General features: G+C 46.5%; 1 protein-coding gene across 17 annotated transcripts in view; it reads right to left on the reverse strand.

Annotated features, from left to right (window-relative positions):
• The window catches only part of EYA1 (EYA transcriptional coactivator and phosphatase 1), a 257,074-nt gene that overhangs the window by 15,970 nt on the left and 217,265 nt on the right, over positions 1-23,839 (reverse strand). For all 17 annotated transcript variants that reach the window (XM_032794474.2, XM_032794473.2, XM_075063078.1 and 14 more), the window contains 4 exons: positions 23,636-23,796; positions 23,272-23,386; positions 12,376-12,497; positions 11,499-11,599 (listed from right to left, as the gene is read on the reverse strand). In XM_032794474.2, the coding sequence (XP_032650365.1) occupies positions 11,499-11,599; positions 12,376-12,497; positions 23,272-23,386; positions 23,636-23,796 (499 nt within the window). The remainder of the gene's footprint in view (positions 1-11,498; positions 11,600-12,375; positions 12,498-23,271; positions 23,387-23,635; positions 23,797-23,839) is intronic.

Here is a 23,839-nt window from a genome sequence, read left to right on the forward strand (position 1 = left end):
GGGGGTGGGGGTGGGGGGGCAAATCTTGCTGTAGTCCGAAAACACAAAAGAAGATTGATTTGCACCTTAACTAAGGTAACATAAGTTATTGTAGAAATCTATCTATGCACCTTTATCTTTTGGTAGCATATACCCTACAAGCCAAGCATTCATAATAATAATCTACCCCAGAGAACACTCCCAGATTAGCAAACCTCTATAAAACACTACAAAATGGGCAGATAACGACAAATCCAACTTGTCGAAAATAGCAATACAGCTCTGGGACTCAGCCTGAAAGCATTTCCTTTTTTCATTGGATGACCTGGAAAGAAGGGCTTTCATAGGAATTTGACAGACATTGCCTTTAAAAAGTAAGCCCTTGCTAACACTTACCACACAGTGGAATCTGATACACTTCAGGTATTTTCTATTCTAAGCATATCGAGAATTGGTAATACCTCACATACAAATGCAAATGTTATGCCTAATAGCAGTGAGCGTAACTGGACTGCATTAATATCTAATAAAAATGTGGAATACAGTAAATATAATTATTGATTAGTGTAATGTGAAGATTACAGAGCAAATTATCAAGCAAATGATTCAGAGACACCTAGAAGATAATAAGGTGATAAGTAAGTCAGCATGGATTTGTCAAGAAGAAACAATGTCAAACGAACGCGGCACATACACAAACCGGCCTGGCCCGCCAGGGCCTTTACCTGCACAAGTGGCAGAACAAGTTTGGGAACCACTGGCCTAGATAATACTCAGTCCAGCCCTGAGTGCAGGGCACTGGACTAGAAGACCTCTCGAGGTTCCTTCTAGTCTGACAATTTTATGATTCTATGTACTTACCTCTATTATTATTTTAGTGGTCAGAATGAGATTTCCATAATATTTGTAAGTCTGAACATTTTGCCTATTAAAACTATATATTAAGCAACAGAGCTAGTTGTAATTTTTTCAACAAAACTTTTGAAATAAAAAAAAAAAAAAGGGAGCCTGATCATTTTTTGCTGAAGAAAATCATTTTTTCAACGTTTCAATTTTGTGATGAACCTTTGAAACAAAAAATGTTGACAAAATTTTCAAAAATTTTCATTTTGACAGTAAGTAAAATCCAATTCACTTTTTTATGTAGGAAATATATACATTAAAAAAGGGGGAGGGGTTCCTTTTTGAAACAAAAAAAACTATTTTTTCTATCAAGCACAAAACAAAAAGAAAGTAACAATTTTGAACAAAGTGAAAAATCTTGTTGTTTCAAATATTTTTGCAAAACATCATTTTTCGATTGCATAGCACTGTTTCCTGAAAGAAGTATTTGCTCATGACAAAGAAATTTATACCTGGGATTGTGTAGGGAATATGAATAAAAAGCCCACATTCAGTCATGCCATCTTGTGCTGTGGTTCGGTTAGACCGCACTCAGAAGATTAGGGACTGGTCAATACCTAGTAGAGATTTTTCCTTAGATGTTGGAAGAAGTGATAAAGCACTTGAATAAGTACTTAGCTAAGACCCCTGCACTGTGCTAAGATATACTGTGCTGTTGTAGGTGCCAGTTTTCTGACAAATTATAGGACCTAAATCTTCCCTTCTGATCCTGTGGGTCGTTCTAGGTCCAGTTTTAATCTTCTGAAAGGATGGCAAATTTATCCCCAGCGTCTTGGCCAAACTGAAGTGTGGGTTAATTACATTCTGATTACTTAAAATATCCAATGATATCAACTGGATATGACAATCTTTTTCATTTCCTGTCCTGAAATAAAAATGTGTAGTGTGCTGTGAGTTATTACACAGTGGCTGTGTTGAATGCCCATCATTATAGTATATGATGAATCACAAATATTAATGAATTTATTCTCACATCTCCCCTGTGAGGTGGAAAAGCATTATTGCCATTTTACAGATAGAGAAGTGACTGAGGAACAGAGATACTAAGTGACTTGTCCAAGGTTTCTCAGGAAATCTGTGGAAGAGCAGGGAATTGAACCCAGATCCAATGCCTTATCCATATGGCAATTCTCCTTCCCCTGATTGCTATATGCACTCAGTGAAAATCTTTTTCAGGAATCCTTTGGGCTGAAAGACTGTTTTCTAACTTCAATAAGAATATTTTGCAAATTTGCTTCCAAACGCATAACCTAAAGAACAGTACCCGTGGTACCAAAAATGGAGCTGCGTAGTGATAGTGGCTGGGACAAGACAGCAGGTTTTCTTGCAAAAAAGTCTACCAGTGTCACCTTATTTTGGTATCTACTATGTCACTCTAGCAGCCTTCGGATGCAGGAAGATGGCAACCTTCATGTGGCACGACCTTGAACTCTAAAATCCTAACTACATCAAGTGTTCTGTGAATTGATCCACAGAAGGCTCCACAATTTAATATTGCTCCTTGGTCTATACTATGAACATGAAAGGACAGTTACTTGTTCTGTAACTGACGTTCTTTGAGATGTGCTGCTCATGTCTATTCCACAGTAGGTGTGTATGCTCGCCACGTGCACCGGTGCTGGAAGTTTTTCCCTTAGCAGTATCCGCATTGACGGACCATCACAGCAACCCCTGGAGTGGCGCCTGTATATTGCACTATAAGAGGAGCCATGGGCTTCCCCTACACTCGGTTCCTTCTTGCCAGACAACTCCGACAGAGGGGAAGGAGGGCAGGGTGTGGAATAGACATGAGCAACACATATTGAAGAACACCAGTTACGGAACAGGAAATTCTCCTTTCTTCTTCGAGTGATAGCTCATGTGTATTCCATAGTAGGTGATTCCAAGCAATATCTGCTGGAGGTGGGTAGGAGTTCACAAGAGCTCGGGACGAAGTATCGCCCTGCTGAACCCAGCGTCACCCCTAGACTGGGAGACGATCGCGTAATGCGAAGTAAATGTGTGAACTGAGGCCCAAGTGGCCACCCTACAGATGTCTTGGATAGGGACATGGGCTACACAGGCCACTGATAAGGCCTGATCCCTCGTAGAGTGCGCCCTAATGATTGGTGGCGGGGGCACCCCTGCCTGATCATAGCACGTGCATATGCACAAAGTGATCCAGCAGGAAAGATGCTGGGTGGAGATAGGCTGCCCCTTCACCCACTCGGCCGAGGCAATAAAGAGTTGCGAGGATTTCCAGAACAGCTTGGTCCGATCCAGATAAAAAGCCAGCGCCCCACACAAATTGAGTGTGTGGAGGCGGCATTTCTTGTTGGAGAAATGGGGCTTAGGACAGAACAAGGGAAGAAAAATACTCTGTTCCATATGGAAGGCAGAAACCACCTTCGGGAGCAACGCCGGGTGTGGGCGGAGCTGGACTTTATCTCTGTGGAAGACTGTATAGGGGGGTTCCAAGATCAAGGCCCTAAATTCTGAGACATGTCGGGCTGACGTGATTGCTACAAGGAAGGCCACCTTCCATGAGAGGTGAGACCAGGAACACATGGCCAGAGGTTCAAAGGAGGTCCCGTGAAACAGGACAAGACCAGGTTTAGGTCCCATTGCGGCACTGCGGGTCTAGCATGCGGGAATGAATGGTCAAGGCCCTTCAGGAAGCGGGAGGTCATTGAGTGGAAGAAGACCGAATGTCCTTGCACCAGTGGGTGGAAGGCCGATATGGCCACCAGATGCACCCTGACCAAGGCAGGTGCCAGTCCTAGGAGATAGTCCAGGATAAGCTGGAGAGGCGTGGCGGAGGGGGAGACCCCCCACTCACTCGCCCACTTGGTGAACCTGAACCACTTTGCCACATACATCTGACGCATGGACGGCTTCCTGCTTTCCAGGAAGACTTGCCTTACCTGCTCCGAACATCTGTTCTCCTCGTTCAGCCACGTAGCAGCCACGCTGTCAGGTGGAATGTGGCAAGGTTGGGATGGAGGAGGTGGCCCTCGTCCTGGGAGAAGAGGTCCAGGTGGAGTGGCAGCACCCTTGGGGGGGGCCTCCAAGAGGCGTAGGAGAGGCCTGTACCAGTGTTGATGGGCCCACGCCTTGCCTTTCCTGCCTTCACCTTCTGAAGGACCTTGGCGATCTGGGGGAATGGGGGGAAGGTGTAGAGGAGCTGGCCCAACCACCGTAGGAGGAATGCATCGGAGATCGCACCCTTCCCCACTCCTCCCCTGGAGCAGAACCGGGGCAATGCCAGTTCTGGTGGGTTGCGAACAGCTCGATATGGGGAACTCCCCACACTCAGAAGAGCAGGTGAGTGACCTCTGAGTGGAGCGACCACTCGTACCGGAGGGAAAAGACACTGCTGAGGCGGTCTGCTTGCATATTGCGGACGCCCAGGAGGTGGGCCACCCTCAGGGAGATATCGTGGGCTATACAGAACTCCCATAGCTTCAGGGCTTCCTGGCAGAGGGCTAGGGAATGAGTCCCGTCTTGCCTGTTGATGTAGTACATGGCGGAGGTGTTGTCCATGAGCACCCTGACCACCCTGCCGCGGAGGTGCATGTAGAAAGCTACGCACGCCAACCGCTCTGCCCTGAGCTCCTTGACATTTATGTGAAGGGACAAGTCTGGCGTTGACCACGTTCCCTGGGTCTGCACCTTCCCTGTGTGGGCTCCCCAGCCGAGGTCCAAAGCGTCAGACAGCAGGTCTATTGACGGACTTGCATCCCGAAAGGGAACTCCTTGCAGTATATTGCTCGGGCAAGACCACCACTGAAGGGAAGCCAATACTGGGGACGGAACCGTGAGCACTTGTCTAGGCCATCCCGAGCTTGAGAGAATTGGGGGCTAGCCAGATCTGGAGAGGCCTCATTCAAAGTCTGATGTGGTGGACCACATAAGTACACGCCACCATGTGCCCCAGAATTCAAAGGTACGCCCTTGACATGGTCACCGGGAAAGCCGTGACTGAGGCAATGAGATCCCTTAGGGTCTCAAACCTATCCAAGGGGAGAGAGGCTGTGGCCCTCGAGGAGTCCAGCAGGGCCCCAATGAACTATATGCGCTGAATGGGAACTAATATTGATTTGGTCTCATTCACCACTAGGCTGAGACCGGTGCATGTCGATAGGAGCAGTTCCACGTGGGTCTTTACCCCGGAGCTGGACTCCCCCTTGAGGAGCCAGCTGTCCAGCTAAGGAAAGATCTGTACCCCCTTCTGCTTGAGATAGGCTGCTACCACAGCCATACATTTTGTAAAGACCCTAGGTGCCGTGGATAGGCCAAAACGGGAGGATCGCAAACCAGTAGCGGTCCATCCCCAACAGAAAGCGGAGGAAGTGCCTGTGCCCCTCGAATATATGGATGTGAAAATATGCATCCTGAAGGTCCAGGGCCATGTTCCAGTCCCCCGGGTCCAGGGAGGGGATAATAGAGGCCAGGGACAGCATGCGGAACTTGGAATGGACTAGAAACCAGTTTAGGTCTCGCAGGTCCAGGATGGGCCTGATGTCGCCTTGGGCCTTCAGGATCAGGAAGCACTGGGAGTAGAGCCCTTTGCCCTGGAATTCTACAGGTACCCTTTCCACCACTCCCAGGCGCTGTAGCTGGTCCACCTCCTGCCCCAGGACATGGACAAGCTCCGGGTCCCCTGGGCCACCATGGAGGGTGGGTGAACTGGAACACGTAGCCCTTGGAAATGGTACTGAGGACCCACTGATCTGATGTTATGTGGGACCACGCCCTGTGGAAGGCAGACAATCGGTTGCAGAACACAAACTTTATTAAATGGGGGCTCTCCCTGGCAACAGGCCCAGTGCCCCCCTGCAAATAGTCAAAACTACCTCTTTCCCTGCCTCTTGCCCTTGGAGGGCTCAGGCTGTGCGGTAGAGCAGGACTGCCACCGAGACCGGTATTTCTGGTCTCTGGGTCTTTTATACGGGGGTTCGTATCTGCTCCTCGCAGGTTGAGCTGCTGGAAGCGATCTGACCTTGTTTTTATCCAGAGGGACATAGAGGCCCAAGGTCTGCAAGATAATGTGGGAATCTTTCATCCCATGCACCATGATGTCCGTCTGGTCCGCAAAGAGTGCCTTCCCATCGAACGGGAGTCCTGCATCAGGGATTGGGCCTCTGTCGACAGTCCCAACAACAGGAGCCACGATGCCCTGCACACGAAAATCATGGAAAGCCATCGAGCGGGCCGCAGTATCAGCTACATCCAACGCCACTTGCAGGGGTGCTTTAGCCGTCGCTGCCCCCTCTTCCAGCAGCACCTTAAAGTCCTTCCTAACCCAATCCGGGAGGAGGGGCTCGAACTTAGGCAGAGACTCCCAAAGGTTAAAGTCATACTTGCTCAGTAAGGCCTGGTGGGTGGCTATCCTAAGCTGGAAACTTGCAGAGGAATAAATCTTTCTCCCAAAGGAGTCCAGCTGTCTGGCATCCTTATTTCTCGGGGTGGGCACAGGCTGGCCCTCTCACTCACTGTAGTTTACTGATTCCACCATGAGCGAGTTGGGTGCCGAGTGGGAATAGAGGTATTTGTGGTCCCTGGCCGGCACAAAGTATTTCATCTCCGCCTTGGAGATAGGGGCCAAGGAGGCAGGGGTTCGCCACAAGGTGTTGGAGATGTTGGCAATACTCTGGTGCAGTGGTAGGGCTATGCAGCCTGGTGCCGAGAGAGACAGGACGTTGAAGAGGGAATCAGATGGACCCTCCATCTCCTCGGCTGGCAGCTGGAGGCTGGATGCCGGATGCCAATTGCTTTAGCAGTTCTTGGTGTGCCTTGAAGTCCTCCTGTGGGATTAATGGCGGAGGCGCCATTACGGTGTCGTCCAGTGCTGGGAAGAGGGCCCGCACAGAGCCGAGAGCCTCTGTTGGTGCCGGGGCATCAAGCCCCAGATCAGAGTCCAGGCGTGGGTCCGCCAACTTGTCACCTGCCTACTTGTCCTGTAGGCGGCCAGACGAGGCCGATAGAGCCCGAGACGCTCCGGTGATCGAATGAGCCCCTGTCTAGCCCACTGGCACCACTGTCCCTGCCATGGGCCCCTTGCTACTGACCTGTGAGACCAATGACACTATCTGTTCCAGCTGAACAGCGTGAACCAAGGATGGGTGGCTGGGTACCAAGGCCGAGGTCACTGATGAATGCTTGGTGCCCCGGGAGTGGTAGGAACAGTGCCGCTGATGCCATCTCCCTTGGGACCTGGATCTTGACGTCGAGGAACGGTACTCGCCCGAAGAGCTATTTTGGTACCCATGACGGTGATGCAAGGTCTGGTGACCTGGTGCCAAGGCACCACGGGGAGGGGGGTCTCGAGTGCAATGTCTAACTGATCGGGAGCTGAAATGAGAACGACAGTGTCTATCCTGTCAAGAGCGGCTGCGGTACCCACGCTGCGCAGAGGAGCATTCCCGATGCCTACACTCGCTGGCAGGAGACATCAAGGGTCCTCGTGACTCCCGTCCCGATGGCGACCCAGATGGTCTGGCTGGCATCGAGGATGGGCGGGAGCTGCAAGATGAGCGGACACTGCGCACCAAGTGGTACGGGAAGCGATTCTTGGAGTGGGAACTGTGGCTGGTTGGAGAGGTCTGGTGGGCACCCAATGGAGGCTTGCCACGACACCTGGGGCCTGTGCCCGACTGCGTGCTTGGGACTGGCAGGCTCATAATGTCCTTCGCAGCCTGCATCACCTCTGGCGTCAATGGCATGCGTACTGGTGGGGACGCATGGGCTGAAAGTGCTGGGCTGCTCCGTTCCATGCGAGTCGGAGGCCTTGAGCCTGGCGGGGACCGAGGGCTGCCCAACGTGGAACCAGACTCCCCCTTTTCCTTGTCACGGCGCCGCTGTGCGGCAAGGCCCTTCCCTTGCTTTTTGGAAGGAGAGCAGCACCAACTGGTTGAAGGGGCCTAGCCACGCACTGACGCGGTGGCCAGTGCCAAGTCTGATTGGCATGCCGGTGTTGGGGCCAGCACCGACTCCATCAGAAGAGCTCGAAGTCTAATGTCTCTCTCCTTCTTAGTCCTTGGCTTGAACGACCTACAGATCTTAAAATGGTCGCTGATGTGAGTCTCACCCAGGCAGCAGAGACACTCGGTGTGCGGGTCACTCCTAGGCATAGAATGGTGATAGGAGTTGTGCGACTTGAATTCTGGGGCATGTCCTGAGCTCACTCTAACAATTGAAGAAATGATCCAAGAACGGTACCACTAACAAGAAGAAAAGGCTGCAGCAGAGCTGGAGCACAAAGTTCCGACTATCTTCACTGGTGGCAAGAAGGAACTGAGGGGGGGGAGCCCATGGCTCCCCTTATAGCGCAATATACAAGCACCACTCCAGGGGTTGCCGCAGTGCTCCCTCAGTATGGATACTGCCAAGGGAAAAACTTCTGACACCAGAGCACGTGGTGAGCACGCACACCTACTGTGGAATACACGAGCAATCACTTGAAGAAGAAGGCCTGAGTATTTCAACTGTCTTATAAAAATGAGTTTTCAGTAAATAATGGTTTAGGGAAAGCTGACAATACCATGACTTATCCAGTGCTAAGTGAAATAAAAGAGGGTGCAGGGTCCTTAGTGCATCACATTTATTTTCATCAATCAAAAGTGAAAAAATGTGGATTGTGAAAATCTTTTAAAAAAACTGTACACGGTATAAACTTAATTTAATGTATTTACTGACTCAGCTTTATAATAATTACAAGAATTTATTTTAGATAAATATTTAACATTCATCACCTGTACTGAACAAGCATTTTCAGTAAATAAAGGACTTGTGGGCAGGGGTGCTGGAACAATTTGTGTAGTCGGGGTGCTTACAGTCATTGAACCAAACTGTAAATCCGGTATATGATGGAAACCACTTCAAGCTAGGGGGAGCAGCAACACCCCTAGTTCTGGCACCTATGCTTGTGGGAACATTTTACCACCCTTATGATGAAGCAACAGGTCTGTTTGCTAGTGGAGTGGTTTTTAATACAGACCCTCATTTTCAGGGCCAGCTCCAGGCACCAGCGCAGCAGGCAGGTGCTTGGGGCGGTCAAAAGAGAGGGGTAGCACCTCTGGTTCTTTGGCAGCAAGTCCCTCGGTCCCTCTGAATTGCCGTCAAAGAATGAAACAGTAGAGCTGCCACCGATCGCGGGTTTTTCGGTTTTTTTTGCAGCTTGGGGCAGCAATAATGCTGGAGCCGGCCCTGCTCATTTTCTCACTAACTAATCTGGAAGTTCATCACTGTTTAGTACTAGAACAGAAAATAAAATTCTGTGAAGTATATAGGTTGGCTACTTTAATAAATTACAGAGGTCTCCGTGAATAAAACAATATTGTTCATTAAAGAGCCCTACTGGAGTGCTAAATGCTTTACAAACAAGGAAAAAGAAAAGAACCCTGGTCTACAGAAAGTTTATATTTATTATTGAACTGTACTACGTAGGGGCCTTCACTCATCGACCAAGGCATGGAATGTTACTTGATGGACAACGGGATAATAAAAAGACAGTCCCTGCCCTGAGAAATTCACAAGCACACAGATTATTGGTGGGAAGATAGGATGGAATGCGATAAAAAGTTAAGTGGAGGAGCAGGGTACTCTAGCAGGTGTCTTCAGAGTTGCACTACTTTTGTCAAGTTTTTATTTATATCATTATAAACCTTCTATCATTTTGTTGGTGCTTCTCTGTGTGGAAGCTTAAGTGTTTTTATAGTATAATAGAGTTTTATCTCCCCTTATTTACGCATATCTGAATACAAATATGTACTCAAATTTTTAGTGCTTCTAGTATTGCTGAAGTGTGCTGATTTACATAATTCTTCAGAGCTGAACAGTTTTTCACTGCGTTAATCACTCACGTATCTAATAATTTTTGGTCAAATTGTGGTCTAGCTAGCACAGTGGCTCTGGGGCATAATGGAGTGCAAGGCACCCACCTCATCTACTTGACGTGGTTACCCACAACATGGATAGACTTTGACCCACTGTGTTCCCAATTTACACAGGCAGGCAGAACAGGTGGCACCTTAGCTCTGTCCCCACAACAGGGCATCCATCTTAGCTGTGCCAATGCACCAGGGAGTGTACATTGGACCGAGTGAAGTTTACCCACTTCCCAGAGCAGCAGGGAATCTGGCAGAGAGATTATAACTTGGAGTCAGAATCTCACTCTGGAGCAGAGAATGTAGATACTCAAGTTCCTACATTCTCCAAATCTAAACATTCCTTCCAGCAACAAAGAACACATGGAACAAATGCTCTGAGAGAGCTTTCTCTACCTACTGTTCATTTAACAAACGGAAAGGCTTTCTTAGTTAGGCCTTCCTGTACGGTGTTAAAAACTACTGAATTAGGTGTTACTGAAAGAAGTACTTTTGTCACTGTTACATGGAATACTATTTCACTGAGCAATGGAAAGGAACAAAGACAACAGCTTTTCCTGATCTTAAATGTAGCTGTTAAAATGTAATCATTTACAGCAGAACACTCCTCTGCAAAGATTAAAGGCATTTCTGAAGGGAGAAAGGAGGAATTTGTTCACTTTAGTGTGCCAAAGGGACACATGAAACTGACAAGTTCACAAAGTGATGTAACAAGATGGGAAACTACACAGAAAGTTTCAGAGGGATGTAAGTTGGTATTTCATGTTGCAAAACTATTCAGTGTCACATCTTGTAAAATTGCCAAGTGGTGTAATTAGTTTCATCTCTCCATTCAGCAAGCTTTGAAAAATGGCTACTAGAAAGATACAGTATCGCCACTGGGATTTTCATCTTAAACTGGGAAAGAGAGAGCATATGCAAAGGCAATTTACGAGAAAATGAGGCAAGATAAGGCTCTTTGCTCCCATTTTTTCTTCTCTTTGTACTTGCTAGGATAACGTTCTATGGTTTCAGTCAAAGATCTCAGACCAGGCCCTCTCCCCCTGCATTCTGTTAGATTGACATATTCAGTAGTAACTCCTAGTAGTAAGACATAAAGTACTGCTTTTTGAGATGCACATTCCACACTGCAAGAAACTAGACAGTGATATTTCCCCTTCCTAATGGAGGAAGGAAAAAAACATGTAATCAGAGACTCAACTGCATCTTCTGCCAAAGCTAAAGCAACAGGGATTAGAATAGTAAGAAATAACCAATTTTTGGCCGAAAATGCAGGCTCCCAATTTATGTACAGGCTGTCAATATTAATGTATGTGTTCCATTTCTCAAATACTCTTTCAAGGTGTAAAATTCACAAAACAATGCAATGTACATGAACAACACAAAATGTAATAGCTGTGCTTAAGTTTATTATATTTCATGGCATTGGGGGATGCCATTTAGAAAAGTGGAATTACCAGTTTTAGTCAAACCAGAATCCATACTTAACATGTTCCATACAGATATATTAGATACACATGGCTATCCTAATGCATCTTTTGGAGAAGAGCAAAATCCAAGACCAAACTAGAATTTTAAGCAGAGTGTGTTACTAGCCCAGCAGTCAAAATGTTCAAATTTTATAATGCTGCACGATTATAGATCTGTGATCAGAATCAACCCGCAATGCACACAATCCCAGGTGTGAGAAAACGCACATCTTTACTTTCAAACATTTGAAATAAAACTGCACTGAAAAAGAATTACTACCTTTTTTGCTCCTTGTTCTTCTTCCACACCATCACCTATAACAACATACACTACTTTTCTTCCAAATCTTTGAATTATTCGCTCAAAACAACTTTCTTTTCCTGAAAAAGAAATTTAAACTATTAAAGATGACATGCACATGATAGCTAGTGAGAGAACATAATGAAACCACACTCATTAAGCACCCATCCAAGATATCCCCAAGCACTTGCAATGTAATATTACCCTCACTGAGAGATTACAGAGCAGAATCTCTCCTGCATCAATTCTGTGCTCAGCATAGGTGTGAGAGCAGACTGTCAGAGAATTAATTTGCGAAATGGACACCATTAAATTAGGCTTGAATAAAGACTGGGAGTGGATGGGTCATTACACAAAGTAAAACTATTTCCCCATGTTTATTCCCCGCCCCGCAACTGTTCCTCACACCTTCTTGTCACTGCTGCAAATGGACCATTTTGATTACCACTACAAAAAGTTTCTCTCTCCTGCTGGTAATAGCTCACTTTAACTGATCACTCTCTTTAGAGTGGGTATGGTAACACCCATTGTTTCATGTTCTCTGTGTATATATATCTACTTCCTACTGTATTTTCCACTGCATGCATCCAATGAAGTGGGCGGTAGCCCACAAAAGCTTATGCTCAGATAAATTTGTTAGTCTCTAAGGTGCCACAAGTACTCCTGTTCTTTTTGCAGATACAGATGAACATGGCTGCTACTCTGAAACCTGTCGGTCTGAATGGTGTTTTACTGTAAGGTATGTTATTTATCATTAGTCCCTAGATGTTACAGTGATATGAATAAACATATACATATGGTTTTTCATTTAAAACTATAGCTTCAAATATTTCACCATGTTGTAAAAAAACCTCACCTATTTTAGTTGCACTGTAAATATTTTCTATTGGAAATACAATCCCTAATCCGTACAACAAGACTTTTGCCAGAGCTGGAATAAGCTGAGTAGTTGTTACTAGAATATTCACACAGTTTGTTCTGCAAGAAAACAAAAACAGACATCCTTAAATATACATGTAAATATATTAAAACTAAAAAAAGGGAAAAATTAACCCTCCTCCGTTCTCCCCCAACCAAACCTCACCACCATAGTCTCAAAGTACTTTAGAAAGGAAGGGAATCATAAGAAAAATTTACTCACCTAGCACTGTAACAATGGTTTTTCAAGATGAGTCTCCCTATGGGTGGCTCCACTGCACGTGCGCTTGTGTCCTTATACTGCTGATCAGAGAACTTTGGTAGCAGTGTCCGTTACGCCTCACCACGAGGCTGTTTCTCCTTGTGTCCCGCCACTAGGCTAACCCCCTTAGTTCCTTCTCTACCGCAGTCTCATCAGCAAGAGCTCCAAAGTAGAGGGGAGGCGGGTGAGTTGTGGAGCACCCATTGGGGACACATCTCAAAGAGTAGGGGCATTGCCAGAAGATCGAAGGATGTGATCATTCCCCTCTATTCAACATTGGTGAGGCCTCATCTGGAGTAATGTGTCCAGTTTTGGGCCCCACACTACATGAAGGATGTGGAAAAATTGGAAAGAGTCCAGCAGAGGGCAACAAAAATGATTAGGGGGCTGGAGCACATGACTTATGAGGAGAGGCTGAAGGAACTGGGATCGTTTAGTCTGCAGAAGAGAAGAATGAGGCGGGATTTGATAGCGGCTTTCAACTACCTGAAAGGGGGTTCCAAAGAGAATGGATCTAAACTGTTCTCAGTGGTATCTGATGACAGAACAAGGAGTAATGGTCTCAAGTTGCAGTGAGGGGAGGTTTAGGTTGGATATTAGGAAAAACTTTTTCATTCAGAGAGTGGTGAAGCACTGGAATGGGTTACCTAGGGAGGTGGTGGAATCTCCTTCCTTAGAGGTTTTTAAGGTCAGGCTTGACAAAGCCCTTGCTGGGATGATTTAGTTGGGTATTGGTCCTGCTTTGAGCAGGGGGTTGGACTAGATGACCTCCTGAGGTCCCTTCCAACCTTTATATTCTATGAGTCTAAGAGTCATCGTTATTGCACAAAGTGAGTAACTTCTTCTACGAGTACTGTCCCTATGGGTGCTCCACTTTAGGCGACTTCCAAGCAGTGTCCCTACCGGAGGGCTGGGGCTTCAGAGTTGGGTCAGTTACAGATGACAATACTGTGCAGCCAAAGATGGCATCGAAAGCAGGTCCCCAGTAATCGCATGATGTTCTGTGAAGATATGGATTGACGCCCAATATCAATGCTCTACAGATTTCTGAGATAGAGAGATTCTTGAAAAGGCAATGGATGAGAATGACCTTGTGGAGTGCATACCAATAGTATCTGGAGGGGTCATGTTATGAATCTGACAACATTGTCTAATGCAGCCCAAGACCCACTTAGAGAGTCTCTGGGTTGATATTGCTGAGCCCTTGGATATTTTCACAATAGAGAGGAACAGCTTTGGGGACTTCCTGAAAGACTTTGTCCTACCCAGATAAAAGGACAGTGTGTGTAATATAGTCTCCCTGATGTCATGGTGAGGCTTGGGATAAAAAGTCAGAAGGTGAATCACTTTGTTTATATGGAACAGGGCGGTTACCTTAGGGATGATTTTTTGGTGTGGCCCGAGTGTAACCTTGTCCTGAAAGAATACTATGGAGGGTGATGTGCCATCAGAGCCGCTATTTCTCCTATAGTCCTAGCTGAGGTGATTACTACCTTTTCTTCAACAGGTATGTAAGCAAAAAGGTGGCCCTGGATTCAAAGGGCGGTCTAGTTAGGTCTTTCAACACTAGGTTTAAGTCCCATGTAGGTGTGGGATGTTGGCACTGTGGAGAAAGGTTTACTATATCCTGGAGGAATCATTTAGAGGTTGGGTGTGATAGCATTATGTACCTTTCTACTTGGTGGTGGAAGAGAGAGCCCCGATTTTTTTTTATTTTTTTTTTTAGAGTCAGTACATAATCTAAGATCTTTGGAAGGGTTGTGGATGTCAGGGAGATTTGTTGGGAATTGCACCAAATCTGAAACCTGAACCACTTCTGCAGTTAAGTACGGCATGTTGAAGACTTTCTATTGTGCAGAAATACCTCTTGTATCACCTTTGCGCAGGAGTTCTCTAAGCATTGGAACCATGAAGGAGCCAAGCCTTGAGGTGAAGAATGCCCAGGTTGGGATGTAGTGTGTCTTTTGTTCTGTGAGAGGAAGTTTGGAGTGGATTGGAGAAAGATTGGTGGGTACGTCGCCAGTTGTGACAGGTAAGGTTACCAAGTCTCTCAGCCAAGTGGGATCAATCAATACGACGTATGGTCCTTCCCTTTTTATTTTCCACAGGACTTTTGACAGTAGTGGGAATAGAGGAAAGACATAAAGAAGGTCCCTGTACCAGGGAAGAAGGAGAGCATCACGTAGGGACTGTTGTCCTCTCCCTGCTCTGGAGCGATAGTGTGGACATTTCTTGTTCAAGTGAGTAGCGACCAGAACGTTGGTCAGTGTCCCGCTGCATCTGAATAGGTCATAAAGTTTATTTCCATTCATGGTTGTGAGGGAACTTGCAACTTAGGATTTCTGCTATAGAGTTTTGTGTGCCCATAAGGTAATCTGCTGATAGCATAATGTCATGGGAGATGCTTTTGAGTAGAGGGAGGGTGACCTGGCTCCTCTTTGTCAATTTATGTAATATATGCGTGTTATGTTGTCTGTTAGGACTTTGGTGTGTGAGCAGTGGGAGGAAATAGATGCAGGCATTCCTGAATGCCCCGAGCTTGAGGAGTTTGATGGACAAAGATATCTCCATGGATGACCACTTGCTTTGTGTTGTAAGGCCATTTAGATGTGTGCCCCATCCTATAAGGGATGTGTCAGTGGTGAGAAGCAACAACAGGGAAATTTTCACAAAACGAATCCCTTTGCAAACATCTGCTGGGTTCTTCCACCAATCCAGGGATATATTGACTTTGGCAGGCAGTGACAGAGGTTTGTCTAGTCTGTCTTTGTTTGGTCTATACACCAAGCTGAACCACATCTATACCAAGCTGAACCACACCTGGAGACATCGTATGTGAAGCCTGGCATGTGGCACTACCACTGTACCCACAGTCATACACCCAAAGAGTTAGAGGCAATGTCTGGCTGATATTTGAGGATTGTTTTGTTCAGTTTCTATGATTGTGACCAAAGAGAGGAACCGTGTTGAGGCAGGAGTGCTCTAGTTTATAATGAGTCAAGGTCAGCCTCTACGAATTCCAGGCACTACACTAGAGTGAGGGTTGATTTCTTGGTATTCATCTGTAGGACCAGTGCCATAAACAAGGCCTTTGCAAAGGAGCGGACTCTGAGGATACAATCATTCAGATGGGGTAGATCATGATCCCCTAGGAACAGAGGTGAGTGGCTGCTACGGAGAGAACCTTGGAAAACATTCCCTGAGCCAATGAAAGCCCAAAAGGGAGTACTCTGTACTGGTAGTGGTCTTGTCCTAGGGTAAATCAGACAGACCGTTTGAGGGATGATAGGATTGAGGTATGAAAATAGGCATCCTGAAGGTTGAGGGCTGAAAACCAGTCTCCCCATTCCATGCTGAAATGATCACTGCTAGTGTGACTATCTTGAATTTCTGAGCTTTCACAAATTTGTTGAGCACTCAAGGTCGAGTACGGGTCTCCAACCTCCTTTCCTCTTGGGTATTAGGAAATAGTGATAACAACAGACTTTACATCACAGCTGTTGGCTATGGCTCCTAGCTGGAGGAGATGATCTCTTTCTTGTCGTAGTAAACTCTCATGAGAAGGGTCCATGAAGAGGGATAGGGAAAGTTGTTGTGAAGAGGGAAGGGAGATAAAATGAATGGAAAACCCATTGTGAATAATTTCCAAGACCCACTGATGTTATGCAATCCCATGTGCTGAAGAACATAGCAAGATGGTAGCCAAATGGATAGAACAGGCTGATCAGATGTAGCAGTTGAGGGGAGTGGCCTGTCGACATCTTGACCAACATGTCAAAATTGGTGCTTGGAGGTGGATGAGTGCAATATGGAAGGCTGTGGGCCTGATGGTTTATGCTTGGGGAACCTAGATTTCTTCCTCCGATGTTTGTAAAAGTGCTGGGTTGGGTATCAACAGGTGTGTAATCTGTGTAGAGACTGCGGACTAAATTTTATCTTTTGTCCTGGCGTGTAAATTCCTAATGAGCGGAGATTGGCCCTGGAATCTTTCAAGGTATGGAGAGAGGTGTCCATTTTGTCTTCAAAGAGCTAGGTGCCTTCAAAGGGAAAGTCTTCAACAGTCGATAGCATCTCTTTACGGAAGCTGGAAAGGTGTAACCATGACACACATCGCATAACCACTGCTGTGGAGCTGGATGGGGCAGCAGTGTTGGCTGCATTGAGGGCAGACTGTAGGACTGTTTGGGTTACCAGTTGTCCTTCCTCAATGATAGCTTTGAACTGGTTGTGCTGTGACTTTGGAAACTGATCAATAAAGCTGTCAAGTTTCGAATAGTTGACGTAGATGTATTTCGTTGTTAAGGCTTGATAATCAGCAATTCAAAAATGTAGTGTGAGTGAGGAATAGGTCTTCCTCCCGAAGAGGTCCAAGCACTTCCAATCCCTATCATATGGGGTGGACCTCATTTGGTGCTGACAGCCCCAGAAGTTTACTGCATCCACGACTATTGAGTTGGGGGGAGGGGGAGAGAAAAGAAATTCCATCCCCCTAACTGGCATGTAATATTTTTTTAATCAGCCTGCTTACAAGGAGGTGTCACTGATGCTGGGGTCTGCCATATGGTTTTTGCAAAGTCCTGCTGAGCCTCCTTGATGGGGAAGGCTATTTTAGAGGCCAAGGAAGAGTGTAATATGTCAAGGAGTTTGCGATGGGTGTCCTTGACTTCCTCCAATCTTTTTCCCTATGTACTGAAAAAGCCAGAAATCATCAGCTAAGCACAGCGGCAGGGGCATGAAAGCTTCAACAAGCGAGGAGGAGGATACGCTGGTTCTTGGAGTCAAGTCTTCTTAATTCTGCCCTCCTGCTCTCAGCAACCTCCTCTGGGAGTTCTGACGTTCTAGACACTGTAGCCGAGGGAGACTGTCTGCGGGGGGTGGGGAGGGGGGAGGTGCAGGGGTGTCACAAGCAAGGCTGGGAGCTTGAGAAGTGTGGGGGCAATATGCAGCCCAGGAATCCCAGTACAGCCACTGGGGCTGTATACTCGGGATATACCAAGGGTCTGCTTGGGGAGCCTCTTGGCAGTGGGCACAATAGGGAGCATGGGAGTAGTGGGAAATGGTCTCCTCTGGCTCACTGACTCCTCACTCAAAAGTGGCAGTGCAAGGCAGGGTACTGGAGAAGACTCTCACACTATGGGGAGATGCTGTGCCAAGGTCCCAGTGCCAAGAAGAGGAGAGTCCAGTATGCTAGATACCTGGAGGTCTCTTGAGTGCCGAAATGCTAGCAGAGCCGACCGAGCCAGTGTTGTTGGCGGTACAGAGGGTGTCAGGGATCTTACCCATATAGATCAATGATGGTGCCAAAGGTACACCATGTTCCGGCGGCATCTTCTTACTGGTGTGCCATTCACTCCTATCTTTGTCAGTTAGTTCTGTTGACTCAGTGCCAGCGCCCATTAGGTCCTTAGGCCTGTCAACAGTACCTGCCACTCCAGATCTTTGTGAGCTGGAATTGTCTCAGTGCCAATGGTACTGACAATACTCACTGCTCTCTTTTTGAATGGCTTTAAAAGAGGGGTTTGTGGCTGATTTCTTTGACCCATCCTTGGATGTTGAGGGCTGTGGGGAAGACTCACATCTGCCAGGTGACTCTCGGTGAGGGTTTATGGAGGGTTGGATGGATGACTCCCTGAAGATGATCTTCTGTCTCAACTCCTTGTCCGTGTGAGACTTGGGTCTGAGTTACTGGCAGAGACCACACTTTTGTGGGATGTGGTCTTCCCTGAAGCAGCGTATGCAGTGAGACTGCTTGTCTGGCACAGAAACAACAAAGAGTCCAGTGGGCACCTTAAAGACTAACAGATTTATTCGGGCATAAGCTTTTGTGGGTAAAAAACTCACTTCTTCAGATGCATGGAGTGAAAATTACAGATGCAGGCATTATTATACTGACACATGAAGAGAAGAGAGTTACCTCACAAGTGGAGAACCAGCGTTAACAGGGCCAATTCAATCAGGGTGGATGTAGTCCACTCCCAATAATAGATGAGGAGGTGTCAATTCCGGGAGAGGCAAAGCTGCTTTTGTAATGAGCCAGCCACTCCCAATCCCTATTCAAGCCCAAATTAATGGTGTTAAATTTGCAAATGAATTTTAGTTCTGCTCTCTCTCTTTGAAGTCTGTTTCGGAAGTTTTTTTTGTTCAAGTATGACTACTTTTAACACTGTTATAGAATGTCTAGGAAGATTGAAGTGTTCCACTGGTTTTTGTATGTTATCATTCCTGATGTCCAATTTGTGTCCATTTATTCTGCCACAGGGATGGCCTCTTTGCAGGTGAACTAGACCATTAGTGAACTAGACCATTGGGGAAGGGGACCCCAATGAAAAATGGGGGGAAATAAAGTATTTTTGTTATTGGGGGTAGAAAAAACGAAAGAAAGACTACAGTTAAGACTAAGGACACTAGCAAACAACTAGAAATCCTAAAGAAATTAACAATCACAGACAGGCTGCTAATGGTCCCAACTCTAGCCAGGGGCAGTTGAGAAGGAACTGAGGAGGGTTAGCCCACGTGGCAGGGCACAAGGAGAAACAGTGCATGTGCGGGCCTAAAACACTGCTGCCAAAGTTCACCGATCAGCAGTGCAGGGACACAAGCAGTGCAGGGACACAAGCACCCCTAGGTCACTAATTGAAAAATTATTCCCATTTTACAGGTATAGAAATCGAGGCACGACATGCACACAGCAGGACATTTACTGAACAGGGAAAATAACTCAAATCTCCTGACTCACAACGAAAATTCTATTTACTACACCATGCAGTGTAGGCATTACAAACCATAGATTGTTAACGCAACCTTTTATTAAGGTTACCCAACACTTCCCATTATAAGACCCTATTTTCAGTTGCTTATAACTTTGTCAAACTTTAGCCATTCAGGATGAAATTTTCCATGTCTGCCTCAGGTTTCTTTTTATTTTATTTTTGAAAATTTAAGCCACAATGGTTCAGCTGTTTCTGAGAATGAGACAAGGGAAAAATACATAGTTTTTTAATGTGAAAAATTTCCCAGTTCTTATTGGAAAGTTCTAGTGCCCACATACTTTGGAGCAGGGATTTGAAATTTGGCAAGGGGGTGGGACCTTTATGTCAGGTATGTGCCTCTTACCATCATCATGAAAACCCACCCACATTTGGCCAAGTCACAAACCTCTGAAAAAAATCACAGTTCATGCATGCTCAGAAGAGACTTGCTAGAGTTTAAAAAGATAAAACCTCTGACGATTCCGTCCTCACTGAGCATGCTCTAGTCTCTCACAGCTCCTAACGATGACCAGACTCTGCAGACATCATCTGCACAGAGCCACTGAAGACGCTCCATCCCCTCATAGCTCCTGTGTGTGATTGGAATGTTCACATGCCATGCCCACAGAGTGACTGAGTATGCTTCCTCCAGCCCAGAGCTACAGAGATGAAGCTGGACTTTTTCGTATAATGGCTGCTCTGGGCTGGTGTGGACCCAGCACTAGAACTGAGAGGATGGAGCCTGTCTCTCCTGTGCTCTTAATGACCACCCATCCCAGTGCTGGCACCCAGGAAGTGTGGAGGAAGAAGTCCTCTAATTAAAAAACCAAGGGGAGAAGGGCCAGACCTAGGGCTCTGAGATGCAGTACTGGAGGAGTATATTGGGACAGGGAGTCCGGGGGATGAAGTCTGGGATTGGAGGCTGGCAGAGGGCAGACACTGGGACTGGATAGGAAAGGAGACTAGGTCTGGAGGCAGGGGAAAGAAATGGGGGTGGGAGTTCGGGAGACAGAGGGTGTGGGGGGAACAGCGATAGTAGCAGAACTGGAGTGTGTGGGGGGGGGTGGGGGGGAGAATAGGAATGGCAGGGCAAAGAGACTGGGAACCAGTTGGGAGACGGGAGATGAGAAGGACATAGCTCTGATAAGGAGCCACATTACAGTGGAGAACTGGAACTGAATGGAGAGAGAGAGAGACTGGACCAAGAAGCCAGAGGAGATGAGGGCAATGAAGCCCACGGAAGGAGACTGGGTGCAAATGGGAATGGGAAATGTTGGTGGGTGATGACTGGAGACCATGGAGCTGGGAAATGAGAAAGCGAGAGACAGAGAGATCAGGGAGTGGGGGAGGGAACTGGCACTGGCTGGGCAAGGAGATTGGGAACAAGGAGTCAGGAAGGTGAGAGGAGGGGACTGGGAACAGCTGGACAATGAGACTGGAAGCTGGATAAGGGGGGAGGTGGACTGAGAGTCTGGAGGGATAAGGCAAGGACTTAAAGGTCAAGAAGCCTGGGATCAGCGGCCTGAAGAATGAAAACGAGGACTAAAGGTGAAGAGAATGGAACCGGGACGAGGAGCCGGAGGTGAGGTACAGACAAGCTGGGGCAGGGACAGATTGGAAGGGTCAAGGTAGAAGGGGTCAGGGAGGAGAGTGTACCCACTACAGTACAATCCGTTCTAGAGCCTGGAATGGAATGCCACATCCCTGAGTTTCACCACTCTGCTGCTGTCAACAAATATCAGTGAAGTCCACTGGCAAAGCAGCACTGCCTCTAGAGCTGATCCACATAGAGGATGACCTACTCCTGCTACAGTTACTCCATCAGCTCAAGTGGCAGAGGTCTTTGTGGTAGATGTAAGGGTTCTAACCCTGCTGACCATCCATGTGGCAGTCAATAAGGTGCCACATGATGAAACTTCTGTTTTTTTCTAACTCGCTTTTTTAAAAAACTTGGAAAGTACTCACAAAAGTCTATATTAAAACAACATTATTAAGGTTGCAAATTCAAGCACTGAAAAGTTGGGAGATGTCAGAATTAAGGTTCCCTGTGTAACCTTAATTTATCCCCCTCGGGTGTATGCATTAGGATGAAGTTTTTAATTATATGATCATATACAGTAAAAGCTGTTTTATCTTGCATATTGGGGATACAGAGGGTGCCAGTAAATGAAAAATGCCAGTTAACTAAGAGGGAGGGAGTTTGGGTGTGGGGCAGGGGGTGTAGGAGGGCGTGCAACGTGCGGACTCTGGGAGTTTGGGTGAGGACAGGAGCTCAGGGCAAAGGGTTGGGCATGGGAAGGGACTTAGGGTGCTGGATCCTGGAGGGTGCTCACCTCAGGCAGCTTCCCACAAGCAGTGACCTGTCCCAGCTGCTCTGAGGCAGAGGCCCAGCAGGTGGCTCTGTGCACTGCCTCCACCTTCAGGCACTGCCCCTGCATCTCCCATTGGCCGTGGTTCACAGCCAGCGGGAGCTGTGGAGCCAGCACTCAGGGTGGGGCGGGGGCAGTGCACAGAGCTGCCTGCTATGCCTCCGCCTAGGAGCAGCTGGGACAGGTGAGAGCCCCCCGGATCTGGCATCCCAAAACCCCTCCTGCACTCCAGCCCCCTACCCCCTCCCAGAGCCCGTGCCCCAACTCTGCACCACCTCCCGCACTTCGAACTCCTCGTGGCCGTTCCTCCACCTAGGAGCAGCAGGGACATGTCTTCTGGGGAGCCACACGCTAACCAGGACTATAAACTGGACTTTCTATGGAGACTAGAAATGCTGGTTTCTAGAGCTTTCCAGTTGGTACAGGGCTGGATAACACAGATTTTACCATACTCTTTTTTTCCCCACAGGATTCTTGTCTCAGGACAGACCTGCTCTGGGGGCACTTTGTGGAGAAGGAAACTGTTGTCTGTAAGACCCTCACCTCATCTCTTGCAGAGACTGGAAGATCTGTAGTGAACAAGGCAGGGGACTTCTGGAAGAGAACAGCTGGTCTCATAATTAAGATAGCTGAATGCTGCCCTGGAGAACTGGATTGTATCCCTGCATCTGCCACAGAGTTCTTGTGTGTTTCTGGCTACATCTTTTAAACCAAACTTTGCACAGGGGTTGGTCACTAATTGCATATTCCTTAGTTTCTGGATGCTTGACTTGAGTCTCCTGGTTTGATTTGCAGAAAGGCTGAGCACTCATGGCTGCAACTGAAGTCAATGGGATCTGTTCTTCGAACATATGAAGAGCTATGTAAATGCTAAGTACTCTGAGAAATCAGGTCCAAGTGTCTCAAATTTGACCCCCAAAGTTAATGGATGTTTGTGATCTTAATCTCTCCATGCCTCAATTTCCCCTCTGTAAAATGGGGATAATACCCTCACTTCACAGGAGTGTTGTGAAAATAAATTCATTAATGTTTGTTAAGTACTCAGGTATATAGTGATGACTGCAATAGAAAAGCACGTGAGGAAATGATTAATTCTGTCTTTATGTCACAGTTTGAATAGTGTGCTGTAATTAAGTCCTAGAGCCATACAATGAAAAGAAAAAGTATTGAAGAGCTGCTCACTAAATGAGCACTGTCCATCCTGTGCACTAAATGAGGCAGAGAATTCAGTGGGAAAAAATAGTGTGATCATGTAATGAAACATTCTATCATAATGCATAAGCAACAAGGAGGCCCAATTAAGATTGCATGATCAAACTTAACTGTGGCATTTCCTAACTTTTGAGTGCTTGACTGTGTAAACTTAATGTTCTTTTAATGAAGTTGTGTGTGTGTAACACATTGTTAGGTTTCATGAATATTCTGTGCTGCCATGATAATTCTTATATACTTACCTAGAATGAATAAGTGTGAGTGCTTTCAGTGCAAGTGTTAACCAAGAATCTGTAAGAGCTTCAATTTCTGCTCTAAGTTGCAACCAAGCTTCTCTCTTTGCGGGACCAAGAAGACCTGTGGTACAGAAAAGGGTACTCAATAATATGTCTGTATTTAAACTCAGATACCTTTCTGTCATTTCCTTCTGCTTCCATTAGTTGTAAGAACAGTTTTCTGTAGAAACTACAAACTGAACAGTTCTCTAAGTCAACAGAATCATATTGAACTGGATCAGCAAACAAAGGCACAGCTAATCCTTTTTATTTATAACTTCTCATTTGTCTTTCGAGAAACAGATGAGTAATATTTTTGATGGACACTTGCCTCCAACGTTATTTTTGTAGGTGTTGTAGATTTCTTTTACGCGTCTGTAACGGAAGGCCAATTTTCTCATCCAGTCCACTCCTCCACGCACACCTGTTGCTAAGCATAAATTAGCGCTGGTGGCTGCTGCAGGAAAGCCGTCTGTTCCGAAGTTATAGGTGCTATTTAGAGTGAAGAAAACTCCCCAATTAACAAAATATGATG

The sequence above is a fragment of the Chelonoidis abingdonii genome, chromosome 2 (genome assembly GCF_003597395.2).
Source record: "Chelonoidis abingdonii isolate Lonesome George chromosome 2, CheloAbing_2.0, whole genome shotgun sequence".
NCBI lineage: Eukaryota > Metazoa > Chordata > Testudines > Testudinidae > Chelonoidis > Chelonoidis abingdonii.